At 63.3% G+C, this 12,572-nt stretch overlaps 1 protein-coding gene across 1 annotated transcript; it reads left to right on the forward strand.

Moving 5' to 3' along the window:
- Positions 1–8,300: 8,300 nt before the first annotated feature.
- Positions 8,301–11,312, forward strand: SOX18 (SRY-box 18). The gene is made up of 3 exons (XM_026057281.1): positions 8,301–8,511; positions 8,698–8,889; positions 10,462–11,312. The coding sequence occupies exons 1-3, from the start codon at positions 8,301–8,303 to the stop codon at positions 11,310–11,312; spliced, it is 1,254 nt and encodes a 417-aa protein (XP_025913066.1).
- Positions 11,313–12,572: the final 1,260 nt, after the last annotated feature.

Below are 12,572 nucleotides of genomic sequence, written 5' to 3' on the forward strand. Positions count from 1 at the left end.
ACGACGGCGGCCGCGCCGTGCCGGGGTGCCTCGCTCGCCGGAGGAGCACAGGGCTTGAATTTCATGCTGGCTTTGATCCCCGGCCAACCCTGCTTTTGTTTTTCCTTTGCACCGCGGTGCGCAGGCGACGGCAGCCGCGGCCCCGTCCTGTCGCTCCTTTACAGTCCCCTGCGCAGGGAACATGGGGGGTTTTTAAAAGCTGCAACTACCCTTTCCCTCCCCTCGGAAAGCAGGGGCTATGGAGACCCCCCCCCTCCTTCGTGATGGGTCTTTGCCACCCACCAAACGTCCTCTCTGCGCCCGCGCTGGCTTTTCCCCATCGCCCTGGACGTGAGGACGCGGAGCAGCGGGACCCCGCCGTGTCCAGGCCGCGCCGTTTCTTTAGCACTGCCCCACTCGTGCGGCGGCGGGTCTGACCCAACCTGGGGGCGCTTATTGTCCAAAAACCCCAAATCCAAAATCCTGGCTCGATGGGATGCTGGGAAAGCCAAGGAGGAGGAGGAGGAGGGCGGTAGGATGAAACACGGCTGCAGGAGGATACGGGCATGCGTTTGCATCTGCAGGATGCACGGGGAGGGCAAAGCGGTGCACAGACACCCCCCCCCCAGCACAGGGACACCGTCCTTCCTTGCCGTGTCCTTGTCTCTGTCCCGCTCACGGCTGGGGACAGCGCACACCGTGTGACGAACCGCTCGCGGGCCCCATGCGGGGCGCACGGTGCCACGGGCTTTCTGCAACCCCAGACTCTCAGTGTCCAAGCGAGAGGCTCCAGTGGGATCCCGCAAACCTCTGGTCGTCATTGCTGTGGCCTCTCTCTCCCTAAAATCCTCCCTCAGTTGGAGGTTTTTCCTCGGGCAACTTATCACGAGGCGGCAGAGCTCGGCTTTAGCGCTGACACGCTGCAAACCTGCCCTTGGGCGAACGCGCTGCAATCAGCAGTTTAGTGCAGCTGCTTCCAGGGCTGCTCAAACAAATAGTTTTTCCTTGCAGCCCCCAATCCCCCCCTGCTCCCTCCTTCTGGCTCCAGCCCGCTTGGGCTGGAAGATTGCTCCTTCCCGAATAAAAAACATAACYGCCTAATCTGCTAAGCCCTGCTGTTGATCCTGCCTGCATCCTCCCGTCCCGAGCGGCCGCGCAGCGCGCCTTTTATACCGGTAATAGCAGCCGGCTCCTTCTCCCATCATTGTTGACTCGACAATGAAAACTGTTTGTATTCTTGTGTCCCCGAAGCTTTGCCAATAGCACATGTGGCCTGCGCTGATAGCAACAGGCTTTGGCAAGACCGAAGCTCCATCAGATAAGAGCCTTTAACCTTATTTCTGCAGCGGGAGCGTGCCACGCTCCGGCGCGTATGGCTGCTCGCCCTCCCCGAGCGTTTTCGGTCCTGAGCGAGGCCGAAGGGGTCAAGCCAGCGGCATCGCCGTCAGCAGGGCAGAGGTGGAGGAGTTCGGAGCGGGGAGGCTGCGAAACGGTGCTGGAAGAGCCTTTCCCAGAGCCCTTCCCGCAGCCGAGCGGTGCCCAGCTCCGGGGAGCCCCTCTGCCCTGCCTTCGGCCTCGCTGCCCGCGCCATCCTCCTCCTCCCGCCGTCCCCAGCCCCAGCTCCCCCGGTGCACGATTTTGCGGCCGTCCCCGCTGCTGTTTTCCCCCAGCTGGAGCGCAAAGGATGCTCTGRAATGGGAAAGCAAAGAAAAAGACCTTACTCCCTGGCAAGCTTTTAAATATCTTCATTTTTAGGGCAGTTTGTGGGTTGTGGCGGGCGCAGTCCTGGGCTTTCTGAGTTGCCACGACGGCACGGTCGCGCTCTCAGTTCCCCTCAAACCGCATGTCCCTGCCCCAGCGCCGGATGGGAAAAGCCGCTGCCRGGAGGCCCGTCCTCTCCGAGAGCCCGCTCCGGCCCTTTGCTTCCTTCTTATTTTTTATTATCATCGTCATTATTCTTGCGCTCGGTGCAGATTGCCCCGATGCATCCTGCCCTTCACCTGGGACATGGTCGCTCCCGCCGTGCCGCGCAGCAAACCGGGGCGAAACCCGGCTGCGGCCGGAGCGGGAGAGGACAGCGAGCGGCGCTGCGCGGATGGCCGCTGCCGCCACCGCCAAGGTGATGCCTTGCGCTGAGTTAAAACACGCTAAGCAGAAAATCTTTCCCAGATGTCGGCATCCTACGCTGCCGTGCGGGCTGCTGCGGCCGGCGGGCTCGGCGGGCGCTGCAGGTCGCGGCCGCCTCGTCCCGTCGCTGGCACARCCTCCGATTGCGACGGCCGTCTCTCCTCGCCCGCAAGCTCCTGAGACGCTGCAGGTGCCACCGCGGTGCTGCCTTGCTCGGTTCTCAGCAAACCTCCCTCCTTCCCCCCCTTTCCGAGCAGCAGCAGCAGCAGCAGCCGGGACGTTGCGTGGCCCCGTTTTTCACGCTGCTTTCGGTTGAACGACGTTTGAACGCGCGGCGGGCAGGAAAGCGGAGCCCCGCAGCAAAAGCGGCTCTGCAGAAGGAGCGGGGACGGCTCTGTCCCGGCAAGACACGTCACCTGCTGACACCCCCAGCGTGGGACACCCGCCGCTGCCCAAGCAAAGAGGGGGACATGCTCCCGGGGCCGGCGTCGAGGAGAGCAGGAGGTTTGCCGCCCAGGAGCAGGTCGGCCCGCAGCGGCAAGCCGGGGTCTTTAGCAACGCGCAGATCCGTAGTCTCGGCTGCATCTCCAGCGCCTGCGATGCCAAGCAAAATCTGCCGCCAGTTGGAGCGGTGGAAGCAGGGAGCAGCCCCCGCGCGCCCGGGATCTGCAGAGCCCAACTGTCGGCCAGCTGCTCGTCCCCGCGAGCGCGCGGTGCTGCAGGCAGAGCCCCTTTTCTCGCTGTAATCAAGAAAATAAATTGCGCCGACTGGAGCAGCTGAAAGGCAGCCAAATCTGCTTCGCGGCGGCTTTTCTGCRCCCTGTAGTCATGCATTTGGCATGAGCAGCTCTGCATTGAGGTAATTCATTAATGCTGAACCAAAAATGTGTTTATGGGAGTCTTGAAATAGTTGGTGCAAGTGTAAGACTTTCCTTCCTAAAAGCCCGAGCTCTCGCCGCGATGAGAAGCGAATATTAAGCGACCGCCGCTGCCGCAGCCAGCTGCCTGGGAAGCGGCTCAGCCCGCTCCGCTCCGGCCCGGCGCGCGCGGCCCCAGGCACCCGGCAGCCCCGCAGCGGAGCGGAGCCGGGAGCAAAGAGGAGGCTGCCCGCGCGGCACCGATGGCAGGGTGCCTGGGAGCCGGCCCCGGGAGCACGCCGGGGCAGAGCCGGCGCCCGAGGGACGGCGACGCCGGCGGAGGGACCGTCGCCTCCGGACGGGGCCRAGAAGGGGCAGGATCGCGGCGGGGGCAACAGCTTTTTCGGGTTAGCGGCGGGTTGCGCTGCTCGGCCGACGGGTGTCAGTTGTCATTCCGGYTGTAACTGCATAAACACGGGCGACCTCTGTTTGTTGGAAAGAGCAGAAGGAGAAAGACGACTTTCTCCGCTTCCTTGGATGCGGTGCCTGATCGCTGCGCTTGGCCAGCGCCCTCCCGGCTCCCTGCTCCCAGCTACCAGTTCCTGGTTCCCAGCTACCTGCTCCTGGCTCCCGGCTCCCAGCTACCTGCTCCCAGCTCCCAGCTCCTGGTTCCCAGCTCCCTGCTCCCAGCTCCCAGCTCCCGGCTCCTGGTTCCCAGCTCCTGGTTCCCAGCTGCCGGCTCCCAGCTCCTGGCAGCCAAGAAGAGCATTTCCCACATAACCTTTCCCAAACATTTAGAAGAGCCTGAACTAAATGCAGCCGCTTTGAAGCGTCACCAGCCAGGAGAGCGGGAGAGAGCGGGAGCAGGAGGATAGCTCCGAGCCTGGCCGCGTTCGCTCCATCCTCGCGGGCAGCAGCGGCCGGGACCTGGCAGCGGCGATGAACCTCCCGTTTTCACTCTGTCTCCGGGGGCTCGGAGAAGCGGGGAAGCCCGTGGCCTGTCTGAGGGCCAGGGACCTGCCAGTGTGCCGACAGCAGAGACAACGTCACAGGGCAGCCAGGTCCCGAGGCCGAAGGCTCCTGTGGCCCGGGGCGTCTTCCCACCATTTCATCTGTGGCCTTCGCTTGTCAGATTTACCTGGAAGTGAAGAAAAAGAGCAAACGAGCAGAGAACAAAACGCCCCAAAGTCGGGACGAGTCTCTGGCTCTCTGCTCCCTCTCGGGAGGGGACCACGACTGTCATTTCTCCATCCATCCCCCCGATTCGGGGTGGAAAAGACGGTCTGGCTCCCGGGCTGGGGGTTTCCCTGGGGTTTCTYGGCGCCCAGCCGCAGACGCCGGGGACGCGCGGCCCTTGCGCACGCGCACGGCCGTTTCCAAGCATGCGCTCGACGGGGCCGAGCTGCTCCTGGCGCAGGCAAGGCACCGCGGGCGCCGTCGGACAGATGCCCGCACGGCTCGGCTCGGCTCGCTTGCCCCCCAGCTGTGCCCCGAATGTAATTATTATTAGCTGTATTTAACAGCAGATCCCCTCCTGTGAAATACCTCATCCATCCAATCAAGCTCCCTGGGAAATGCCACGTCCCTAGGTGACTGTAGAATAATTAGTTTATTAGCGGCGCAAATGCACCTGGAAGCGATGCTTGTTTGCACGAGCGAGTGAAGGAAGCCCTGGGAGCGGCTGCGGAACGGTGCCGGCCGGAGGGACGCTGCTGCCCGGCGCCCGGACCCTGCTCCAGCCCCGCCGAGCGCAGCCGCGTCGCTCCCCTCGCGCCTTGACCCCCCCTCTGCAAAAAGAGAAGGAAAAAGCTCTTTGCCCGTCACGGTCCAACGCTTGGCGATCGCTGCGCCCAGGGCCGCGCCGCCGGCATCCACCTGCTGCCTCCGCAGCTCGGATGCACATTTGGGAAGGGGGCGGGGGGGGGGGACATGCATCCCTTGGATTTGCTTGTGCAGCGCCGAGCACAGCGGGTGCCAGGGTGCACCGGGGGGGTCCGGCACCCCGCCACGGCTCTGCCCCACTTGCAACCCCCGACCCCCCCCCCCCACATCTCCGAGAGCCCCCCGGCCGGTGCAGGCGGTGCCGTGTCTATTTTTAGGCCGGGGGGAGCCGGGCGGCCGGGGCGACTCGGCCGGGGCTAACGAGAAGCAGGAGGCGACGGCGCGGGCTGGGGGCGGGGAGGGAAAAATCCCTTTGTGCCTGCCGGAGCGGGGAGCGGAGGCGCGGAGCCCGCCGGCCCCGCCAAGCTTCCTCTGCTAGGTGTGGTGCCGGGGCTGCGCGGCGCGGGCCGCTAGGAAGGGAAACCGGGGCCGGGCGGGGGCCGCCAGCCCCGTAAAACCAGGGGGGAAAAAGGAAAAAAGGAAAAAAAAAAGGAAAAAAAAAAAACATGATTCCCCCCCCCTCTCCGGAGGCCGCGCAGCCGGGGCCGGGGCGACGCCAGGCCTGGCGAGGAGGGCGCTGGGAGAGGTCACGCAGCCGGCGCTCGCGGCGATCTTATCTCCACCCGGGAATAGCCAACGCTTCCTCCCCACGCCGCCACCGCCGCAAATGCAGCCCTGCGGAGCCGGAGGGGCCGGCGGGCGACAGCAGGCTTCGTGCTCCTTTTTTTTTCCTTTTTCCCCCCCCAGTGCAAGTGGAGCCAGGAGCAATTTGGCTAGCCGGAGCAGAGGCTGGCCTCGGGAAGGGCGGGAAGCACAGCGGGCATGCCGGTGCCCCCGGAGTTGGGCGCTCCAGGAGACCTCACGCGCTGCTCCGTCCCCTCCACGGCTCTCCTGCTTCACCTGCCGCCCTCGGCCCCAGCTTTGCAGCCCCCATTTCTCCTCCTCCATCGGCTGCGCCCTTCTCCTCCCTGTGCGCTGCTCTCTCGGGATTTTCCCCCGCTCCGGCAGAGCGGATCGGCGGCAGGCAGGGCGCAGCAGTCGGTGCGGCACCGCCAGCACCCGGCAGCCCGGAGGAGCAGCGGGAGGGAGATTTCGGAATAGCTCTGGGCCCCGTTTCCAAGGTCGCAGTGGCTGCAGCGGGGCTGGGCTTTCACGAGCGCTCGGCAGGCACCGAGCCCGGCCCCGGCATGCCACCAGCCGCGGGAAACCTGGCCCCGCACCTGCCGAACGTGGGGATGCGCACGATGCCGTGGCCGGGCTGCAGAGCGCCGGCCGGGCTCCCGCTGCGGCCGCTCGCCGCAATGGGGGTCCACCAAGGCGGGATGGGGGGGGGCTCCCGCCTGCCTCTGCAGCACCCTGATCCCGACCTCGGAGCGGCCACGCAGGGCAAGCACGTGGGCACCAACTCATCAGCCCCGGGGCAGCAGCGCTTCCCGACGCGGGGAAAAATCTGAGCTGCTTCCCAGCTCCCAGCGCCGCCCGCGGCATCTCGAGCAGCTGCCCGGCCTGACAGCCCCAAAGCACTTTCCCCGGCGGGTCCCTGTCCTGCTCCTCGCCCAGCGCCGCACGGCGGCCGCGGGTCCTGCCTGGCGCGAGGGCGGGCGCCCGGCAGCTCCCCAGCACCCACCTGGCTGCTCTCGGGACGGGGGCGAGGAGCAAAAGCCTCTGGCACAGGAGGGAGCAGCTCGGGGCTCGGCTCCGCGGCAGTGAACGGCTGCTCCTCCAGCGCGGCGGTGCTCCGGGACCCTCCCCGGCTGCACGGCCRGAGCGGCACGGGGAACAGCAGAGAGGAGATGCCTTGAAACCCTACGGGATCGCCCATAGACTGGTGCTGATTTGCTCTTGCAAAATATTAATAAGAGACTCCGGGAACGTGAAGGAAATCTAGTCTGAAACCTCTGTCGCTCCTGGCTAGGGACTGAAGACTAAGTGAGACAATTTTTTTTTTTTTTTTAAGGCCTTTGTTTTGTTTAGGGTTAACTACAGATCGGCTCTTTCAAATCACTTCCAGACACACAGAAACCATGGCATGCAACACCCCACCGCTGCAAGGAGGCTGGGAGCTGGGCTCTTGCGCAACCCTGTGCCCCAACTCTTCCTAACGCAGAGTTTCAGGTTTCAGCCTGGGGTCTCGGGCACGTCTGCAGCCAGAGGGGTTTGGAGGCAGATGCAGGGAGCGGGGGAACCTTCTGCACATGAACCAGGTAGCCTGGGTGGTATCGAGGAGCAGAGGCAAGGGTGTTCGAGCAGCTCTCCTTACTTGCAAGCTGGTCCAGCAGAGCCCCTCAATTCCTGCGAGCCAAGGGCAGGGGGGACCTCRGGACCACCTAGTCCGACTTTTGGCACATCACGGGCTGCTCTGCAAAGCTCTGCTGGGCTGCAGCCGAGCGAGCAGAGGAGTGACCTGGCGGAGGGCTGCTGCGAAGGCAGCGTGCTTGCGTGCACACCGCCGTGCCCGGCTGCACCCCCGGCGCGTGCGGCGAAGGTACAGCCGCGCCAGCCCCAGGCGTCGCCGCGCTGAAGGCAGGTTCGAGCTGCTCACCCCACGTGGCTGCAATCATCCCGCCGGTGACCCCACGGTTCCTGAAAAGTCCCTAGGCTGAAAGGCTGGCGATGCCTTTCTTTTTCATGGGAACGGCACTTAAGGAAAGGAGCAGCTTCTCCCCCTGCACACAAACTCCCACCAGAAAATTGCTGGGGGAAGAGGGCTCGCCTCTGCCTTCACCCCAGGGCTGCTTCCGACCCCAGACGGGGAAGGCTGGCCAAGACACACACACAAAACAAGTCATAAGAAAAATAAACGCAAACCCCCAAGCATCCCTGTGCCGCTGCAAACACGCAGCCTGGCAGGCGAATCTAAACACTTCCCTGCCTCGGCTCTGCGGGGCTGCGGGAGACATTGGCAGATTTCAAGTAGCCAGAAAGGGGCTTGCAAAAAAAAAAATGAAAAGAAAGAAAGAAAGAAAGAAAAAGGAGGGAGAGGAAAAATTAAAAGCCCTCCTCCTTGGAAGGAAAGGACCTGGGCAGCAGCGTCCACACCGGTCCCAGCACGGCCCTCCGCAGCCTGCTTTTCCTGCTGGTGCCTGGGGACGSCCCCCTTCCTCCTCCTCCCCCTTTCCTCCTCCTCCTCCTCCTCCTTCTCCTCCTCTGCCTCTCCTCCTTCTCCTCCTCCTCCTCCTCCCCTCCGCACCGCTGATTGGTCCAGCCCGGCTATATTTTGCCCCTTCCAGCTCAGCATCATCCCAAAAGTTTTTTTGGGGGGGAAAGGGAAAAAAACAAAAAACAAAAAAACCCCAAACAAAACAAGCCGACCCCAAATCGCCCCGAAGGCGCCCCAGCGCAGGCGAGGGAGGCGAGCGGCGGTGCTCCCTGCTCGGCGGCTGCTCGGACCCGGTGGACGCGGCGGGACCCGGTTCTCACCCGGTCGAGTCGGACACAAAGCGCTGTCCAGCTGGAATGAATATATCTGAGTCAAACTACTGCCGAGAGGAGATACCGCAACCCCGGGGCGACTGTTCATGGGTCACCGCCGCCGTGCCGGCCGCTGAGCCCGCGCTCGCCTTCCCGCGCCCCCCGGGAGCCGCCTCCCCCGCCAGCCGCACGCCCAGCCCCGAGCCCGGCTTCGCCTTCGGCCCCGGCGCCGGCGGCGCGGTGCCCGGCGCGGCGCCCGGCGCGGCCGCCAGCCGCACGCCCAGCCCCGAGCCCGGCTTCGCCTTCGGCCCCGGCGCCGGCGGCGCGGTGCCCGGCGCGGCGCCCGGCGCGGCCGCCAGCCGCACGCCCAGCCCCGAGCCCGGCTTCGCCTTCGGCCCCGGCGCCGGCGGCGCGGTGCCCGGCGCGGCGCCCGGCGCGGCCGCCAGCCGCACGCCCAGCCCCGAGCCGGGCTATGGATACAGCCCCCCGGCGGGCCGCGCCGAGGGCAAGGCCGGCGAGGACTCCCGCATCCGGCGGCCCATGAACGCCTTCATGGTCTGGGCGAAGGACGAGCGCAAGCGGCTGGCGCAGCAGAACCCCGACCTGCACAACGCCGTGCTCAGCAAGATGCTGGGTGAGCGGGGCCGCGCCGCCGGTGCGGGGCTGCGGGCGCCGCGAGGGCACGGTGCGGGGCTGCGGGAGCCGGGAGGCGAGGACACGGGGCTGCGGGAGTCGGGACGCAAGCGTGCGGGGCTGCAAGGAGCCGGGATGCAAAGACACGGGGCTGCGGGAGCCGGGAGGCAAGGACACAGGGCTGCGGGAGCTGGAATGCAAGGGTACAGAGCTGCGGGAGTCGGGACACAAGGACACAGGGCTGCGGGAGCTGGGGTGGAAGGATACGGGGCTGCGGGAGCCGGGACCAAGGGTACAGGGCTGCAGGAGCCGGGACGCAAGGATACAGGGCTGCGGGAGGCGGGATGCAAGGATACGGGGCTGCGGGAGGCGGGATGCAAGGTTACAGGGCTGCGGGATGCAGGCTGCCAGGGTAGAGAGGGCTGTGGGATGCGGGCTGCGAGGATGCAGAGCTGTGGGACGCAGGGCTGCAAAGGCGCGGGGCTGCGGGATGCAGGCTGTGAGCTGCAAGGATACGGCGCTGCAGAAGTGAGGACGCAGGGATGCAGGCTGCAGGCAGCCGGGATACGGGGCTGGGGAGTGCAAGGCTGCAGGGCTGCAGGATGTGGGCTGCAAGGATTTGGGGCTGCGGGATGTGGGCGACAAGGATGCAAGGCTGCGAGCGCTCTGCCAGGCTGTAGCCTGCAGGGATACAGGGCGGTGGGATGTGGGCTGCAAGGATGCAAGGCTGCGGGATGCAGGGCTGCAGCCTGCAAGGACGTGGGACTGCAGGATGCAGCACTGCGGGGTGCAGGCTGCAAGGACACAGGGCTGCGGGATGCGGGAATATAGGTTTGTGGGATGCAGGGATATGGGGTGTGGGGACCTGGGGCTGTGGGACGCAGAGATACAGGGCAGTGGGATGTGGGGTTCAGGGCTGTGGGGATACAGGGCTGCAGGGGTGCGGGATACAGGGATACGAGGCTGCAGAATGTGGGATACGGGGCTGCAGGATACAGGACACGGGGGATACGGGGCTGTAGGATGCAGGATGTGGGAATACGGGAAGCGGGATATGGGTAGACAGGGCTGCAGGATGCGGGAACATGGGAAGCAGGATATGGGCTGCAGGATGGGGGATGCAGGGAGGGACACAGCTGCCGGGTGCAGAGATAAGGGATTCAGGATATGGGGCTGCAGGATGAGGCATTTGGGGATAGGGGATTGAGGATGCAGGCTGCGGGATGCAGGGAAGCCAGAGCCCCCTGCCCAGCCTGGGCAGCTGCCCGGGACCTGCCCTCGCGGAGGGGGTCCGTCCTTCACCTCCCTGGGGTTTTGCATCGCCCTTTCTCCCTGCTCCGCTCCAAAACGCTGGGCACAACCTGCCGTCTGCTGCCAGGGGGCAGCGCCGGAGCCCTGCTCAGGGGATCGCTCCCGTTTCCCAGCCCTCCCTCGTGCAAGCGCTGGGACCCAGGTTAAACGCTGAGATGGCCCCGGGAGCCCTCCCCGCACCCAAAGYGCCCCATCCTCGGGTGTCCCGCGCCCTGGCCGGGAAGCCGAGCCGGTTTCACAGAGCCTCGCTTTCCCCTTGCAGGCCAGTCGTGGAAAGCGCTGAGCGCCAGCGACAAGCGTCCCTTCGTGGAAGAGGCCGAGAGGCTGCGAATCCAGCATCTACAGGATCACCCCAACTACAAGTACCGCCCAAGGAGAAAGAAGCAAGCCAAGAAAATCAAGAGGATGGAACCCAATATCCTCCTCCATAACCTTTCCCAGCCTTGCAGTGACAACTTCAGCATGAGTCACCATGGCGGCAGCCAGCCGGGCCACCCCCAGCCTCCCCCACTTAACCACTTCAGAGAACTCCACTCCATGGGGTCGGATATTGAAAACTATGGCTTGCCAACTCCTGAGATGTCTCCCTTGGATGTCTTGGAACAGACCGAGCCAGCGTTTTTCCCTCCGCACATGCAGGATGACTGCAACATGATGCCCTTTCGCGGCTACCACCACCATCACCAGATGGAGTTTGCCCAGGAGAAGTGCATCGGGCGGGACGTGGCGGTGCCCTACGCGCAGACCCCCTCGCACTTGGCCGATGCTATGAGGACTCCCCACCCGTCCGGCATATACTACAACCAGATGTGCTCGGGAACTCAGAACGGGCTTTCGGCCCACCTGGGCCAGCTCTCGCCCCCTCCCGAAGCCCACCACATGGAGAGCGTGGATCACTTGAACCAAACCGAGCTCTGGACAGACGTCGACCGCAATGAGTTCGACCAGTATTTGAACATGAGCAGGACTCGTCCTGAAACCTCAGGACTCCCTTACCATGTGTCCCTGTCCAAAGTGACTCCTAGAAGCATCTCCTGCGAGGAGAGCAGCTTGATATCCGCCCTGTCTGATGCCAGCAGCGCTGTCTACTATAGCCCATGCATCACCGGTTAGGTCTGCCCCACCGTCCGGCGCGCTCGCCGGGAGAGCCCCAGAACCCGCGGCGCCGGCTCTCCCCGGAAAACCAAAAGCCGTCTTCCTTTAACCACGAGCTCCGTAATATTTAGAGTATCTCATTAAATGCATCGCTTTCGTTATTTCTTTTCTTTTTTTTTTTTTTTTTTTAAAAAAAAACCACGCTGAAGTCACTGATATACTGTATACCTATATAACACACATAGATGCCTTTCCCAAGCCGAGGTTAACACGCGCGCTAGCCTGCCGCCCGCCCGCCCCGCGCCAGTCCCGCACGCCCGGCCGAGCCCCTCGCCGGCGGCTCGCCGCAGGGCTGAGCTCGAGCGCCCAGGTGAGGGAGTTCGACCAGCTCGGGGGGATTTTTTTAGGCGAACTACAGCGAATCCTGCCTGAAAAGCAGCGAYGAGCAGGACGAGCCGAAGCCGCCTGCCCCGCGCGCGCTTGACCTTGCGGGGGGGGGAAGCTTTAGGAGTGCTTTGCAGGGACGGTTAAAGACGCGGTGCCTATTAGTGGGGGTCTTTAGGACAGTTTTTACTGTATTATCAGCAATATATTTTAATTGGGCAACAAAACTATATTTTTACTAAGCATTTTTTATATATAAAATGATATTTAATGTCTTTGGGGTTTTTTTTTTAGTAGACTTTTTTAAAATGAATCAAGGGATATCCATGAGATCTAAAGCATTTATGTAGCAAAGCTGGATTTCAAATCAAAAACAAAAAAAAGAAAAAAGGAGATATTTTGTGAAAAGGGAATTGCAATGTAAATATTGTGGAACAATTGACTGGAATTTTGTACAAAAGAAAAATACGACTGCAAACACTTTTATTGTCTAGAACTGTATGGAGAGCAAACTGTTTTATACCGGTTAATTATTAAAACATCTTCATATAATTGTTCCCATCTTGTGTGCTTGTTGTGTGAACACATATTTTCCGCAAATACATGTTGTCCCAACCATTTCCAGATTGCTGTATCCGTTGATTAATGTTTTGACAATCTGGCAAATGTATTAATTTGGAGGGCGCGCGCAGCCCTCCGCTCGCGGCGCCGCGGCCGGCGGCTCCRGCAGCACCGTGCCCGGCCGGCGCCGCCGAAAACCCCTGTAATAAACCATGYGATATCCTCCGCTCCAAACGCCTCTGTGGTTTTTACGGGGCAGCGCACCACCGCGCGGGGTTGGGGGGGGGGTGCGTTCCYGCGAGCCCCCCGTTTTCCCGCAAAACCCCCCAGAAA

This window comes from Apteryx rowi, unplaced genomic scaffold (assembly GCF_003343035.1).
Source record: "Apteryx rowi isolate R43461 unplaced genomic scaffold, aptRow1 scaffold_0, whole genome shotgun sequence".
NCBI classification, from domain to species: domain Eukaryota; kingdom Metazoa; phylum Chordata; class Aves; order Apterygiformes; family Apterygidae; genus Apteryx; species Apteryx rowi.

Coding starts and splice junctions, on each gene's coding strand:
- SOX18 (XM_026057281.1), top strand. CDS start 8,301: ATGAATATATCTGAGTCAAACTACTGCCGAGAGGAGATACCGCAACCC. Junction 8,512..8,697: donor CGCGGTGCCCGGCGCGGCGC/CCGGCGCGGCCG, acceptor CCGGCGCGGCCG/CCAGCCGCACGCCCAGCCCC. Junction 8,890..10,461: donor CGTGCTCAGCAAGATGCTGG/GTGAGCGGGGCC, acceptor TTCCCCTTGCAG/GCCAGTCGTGGAAAGCGCTG.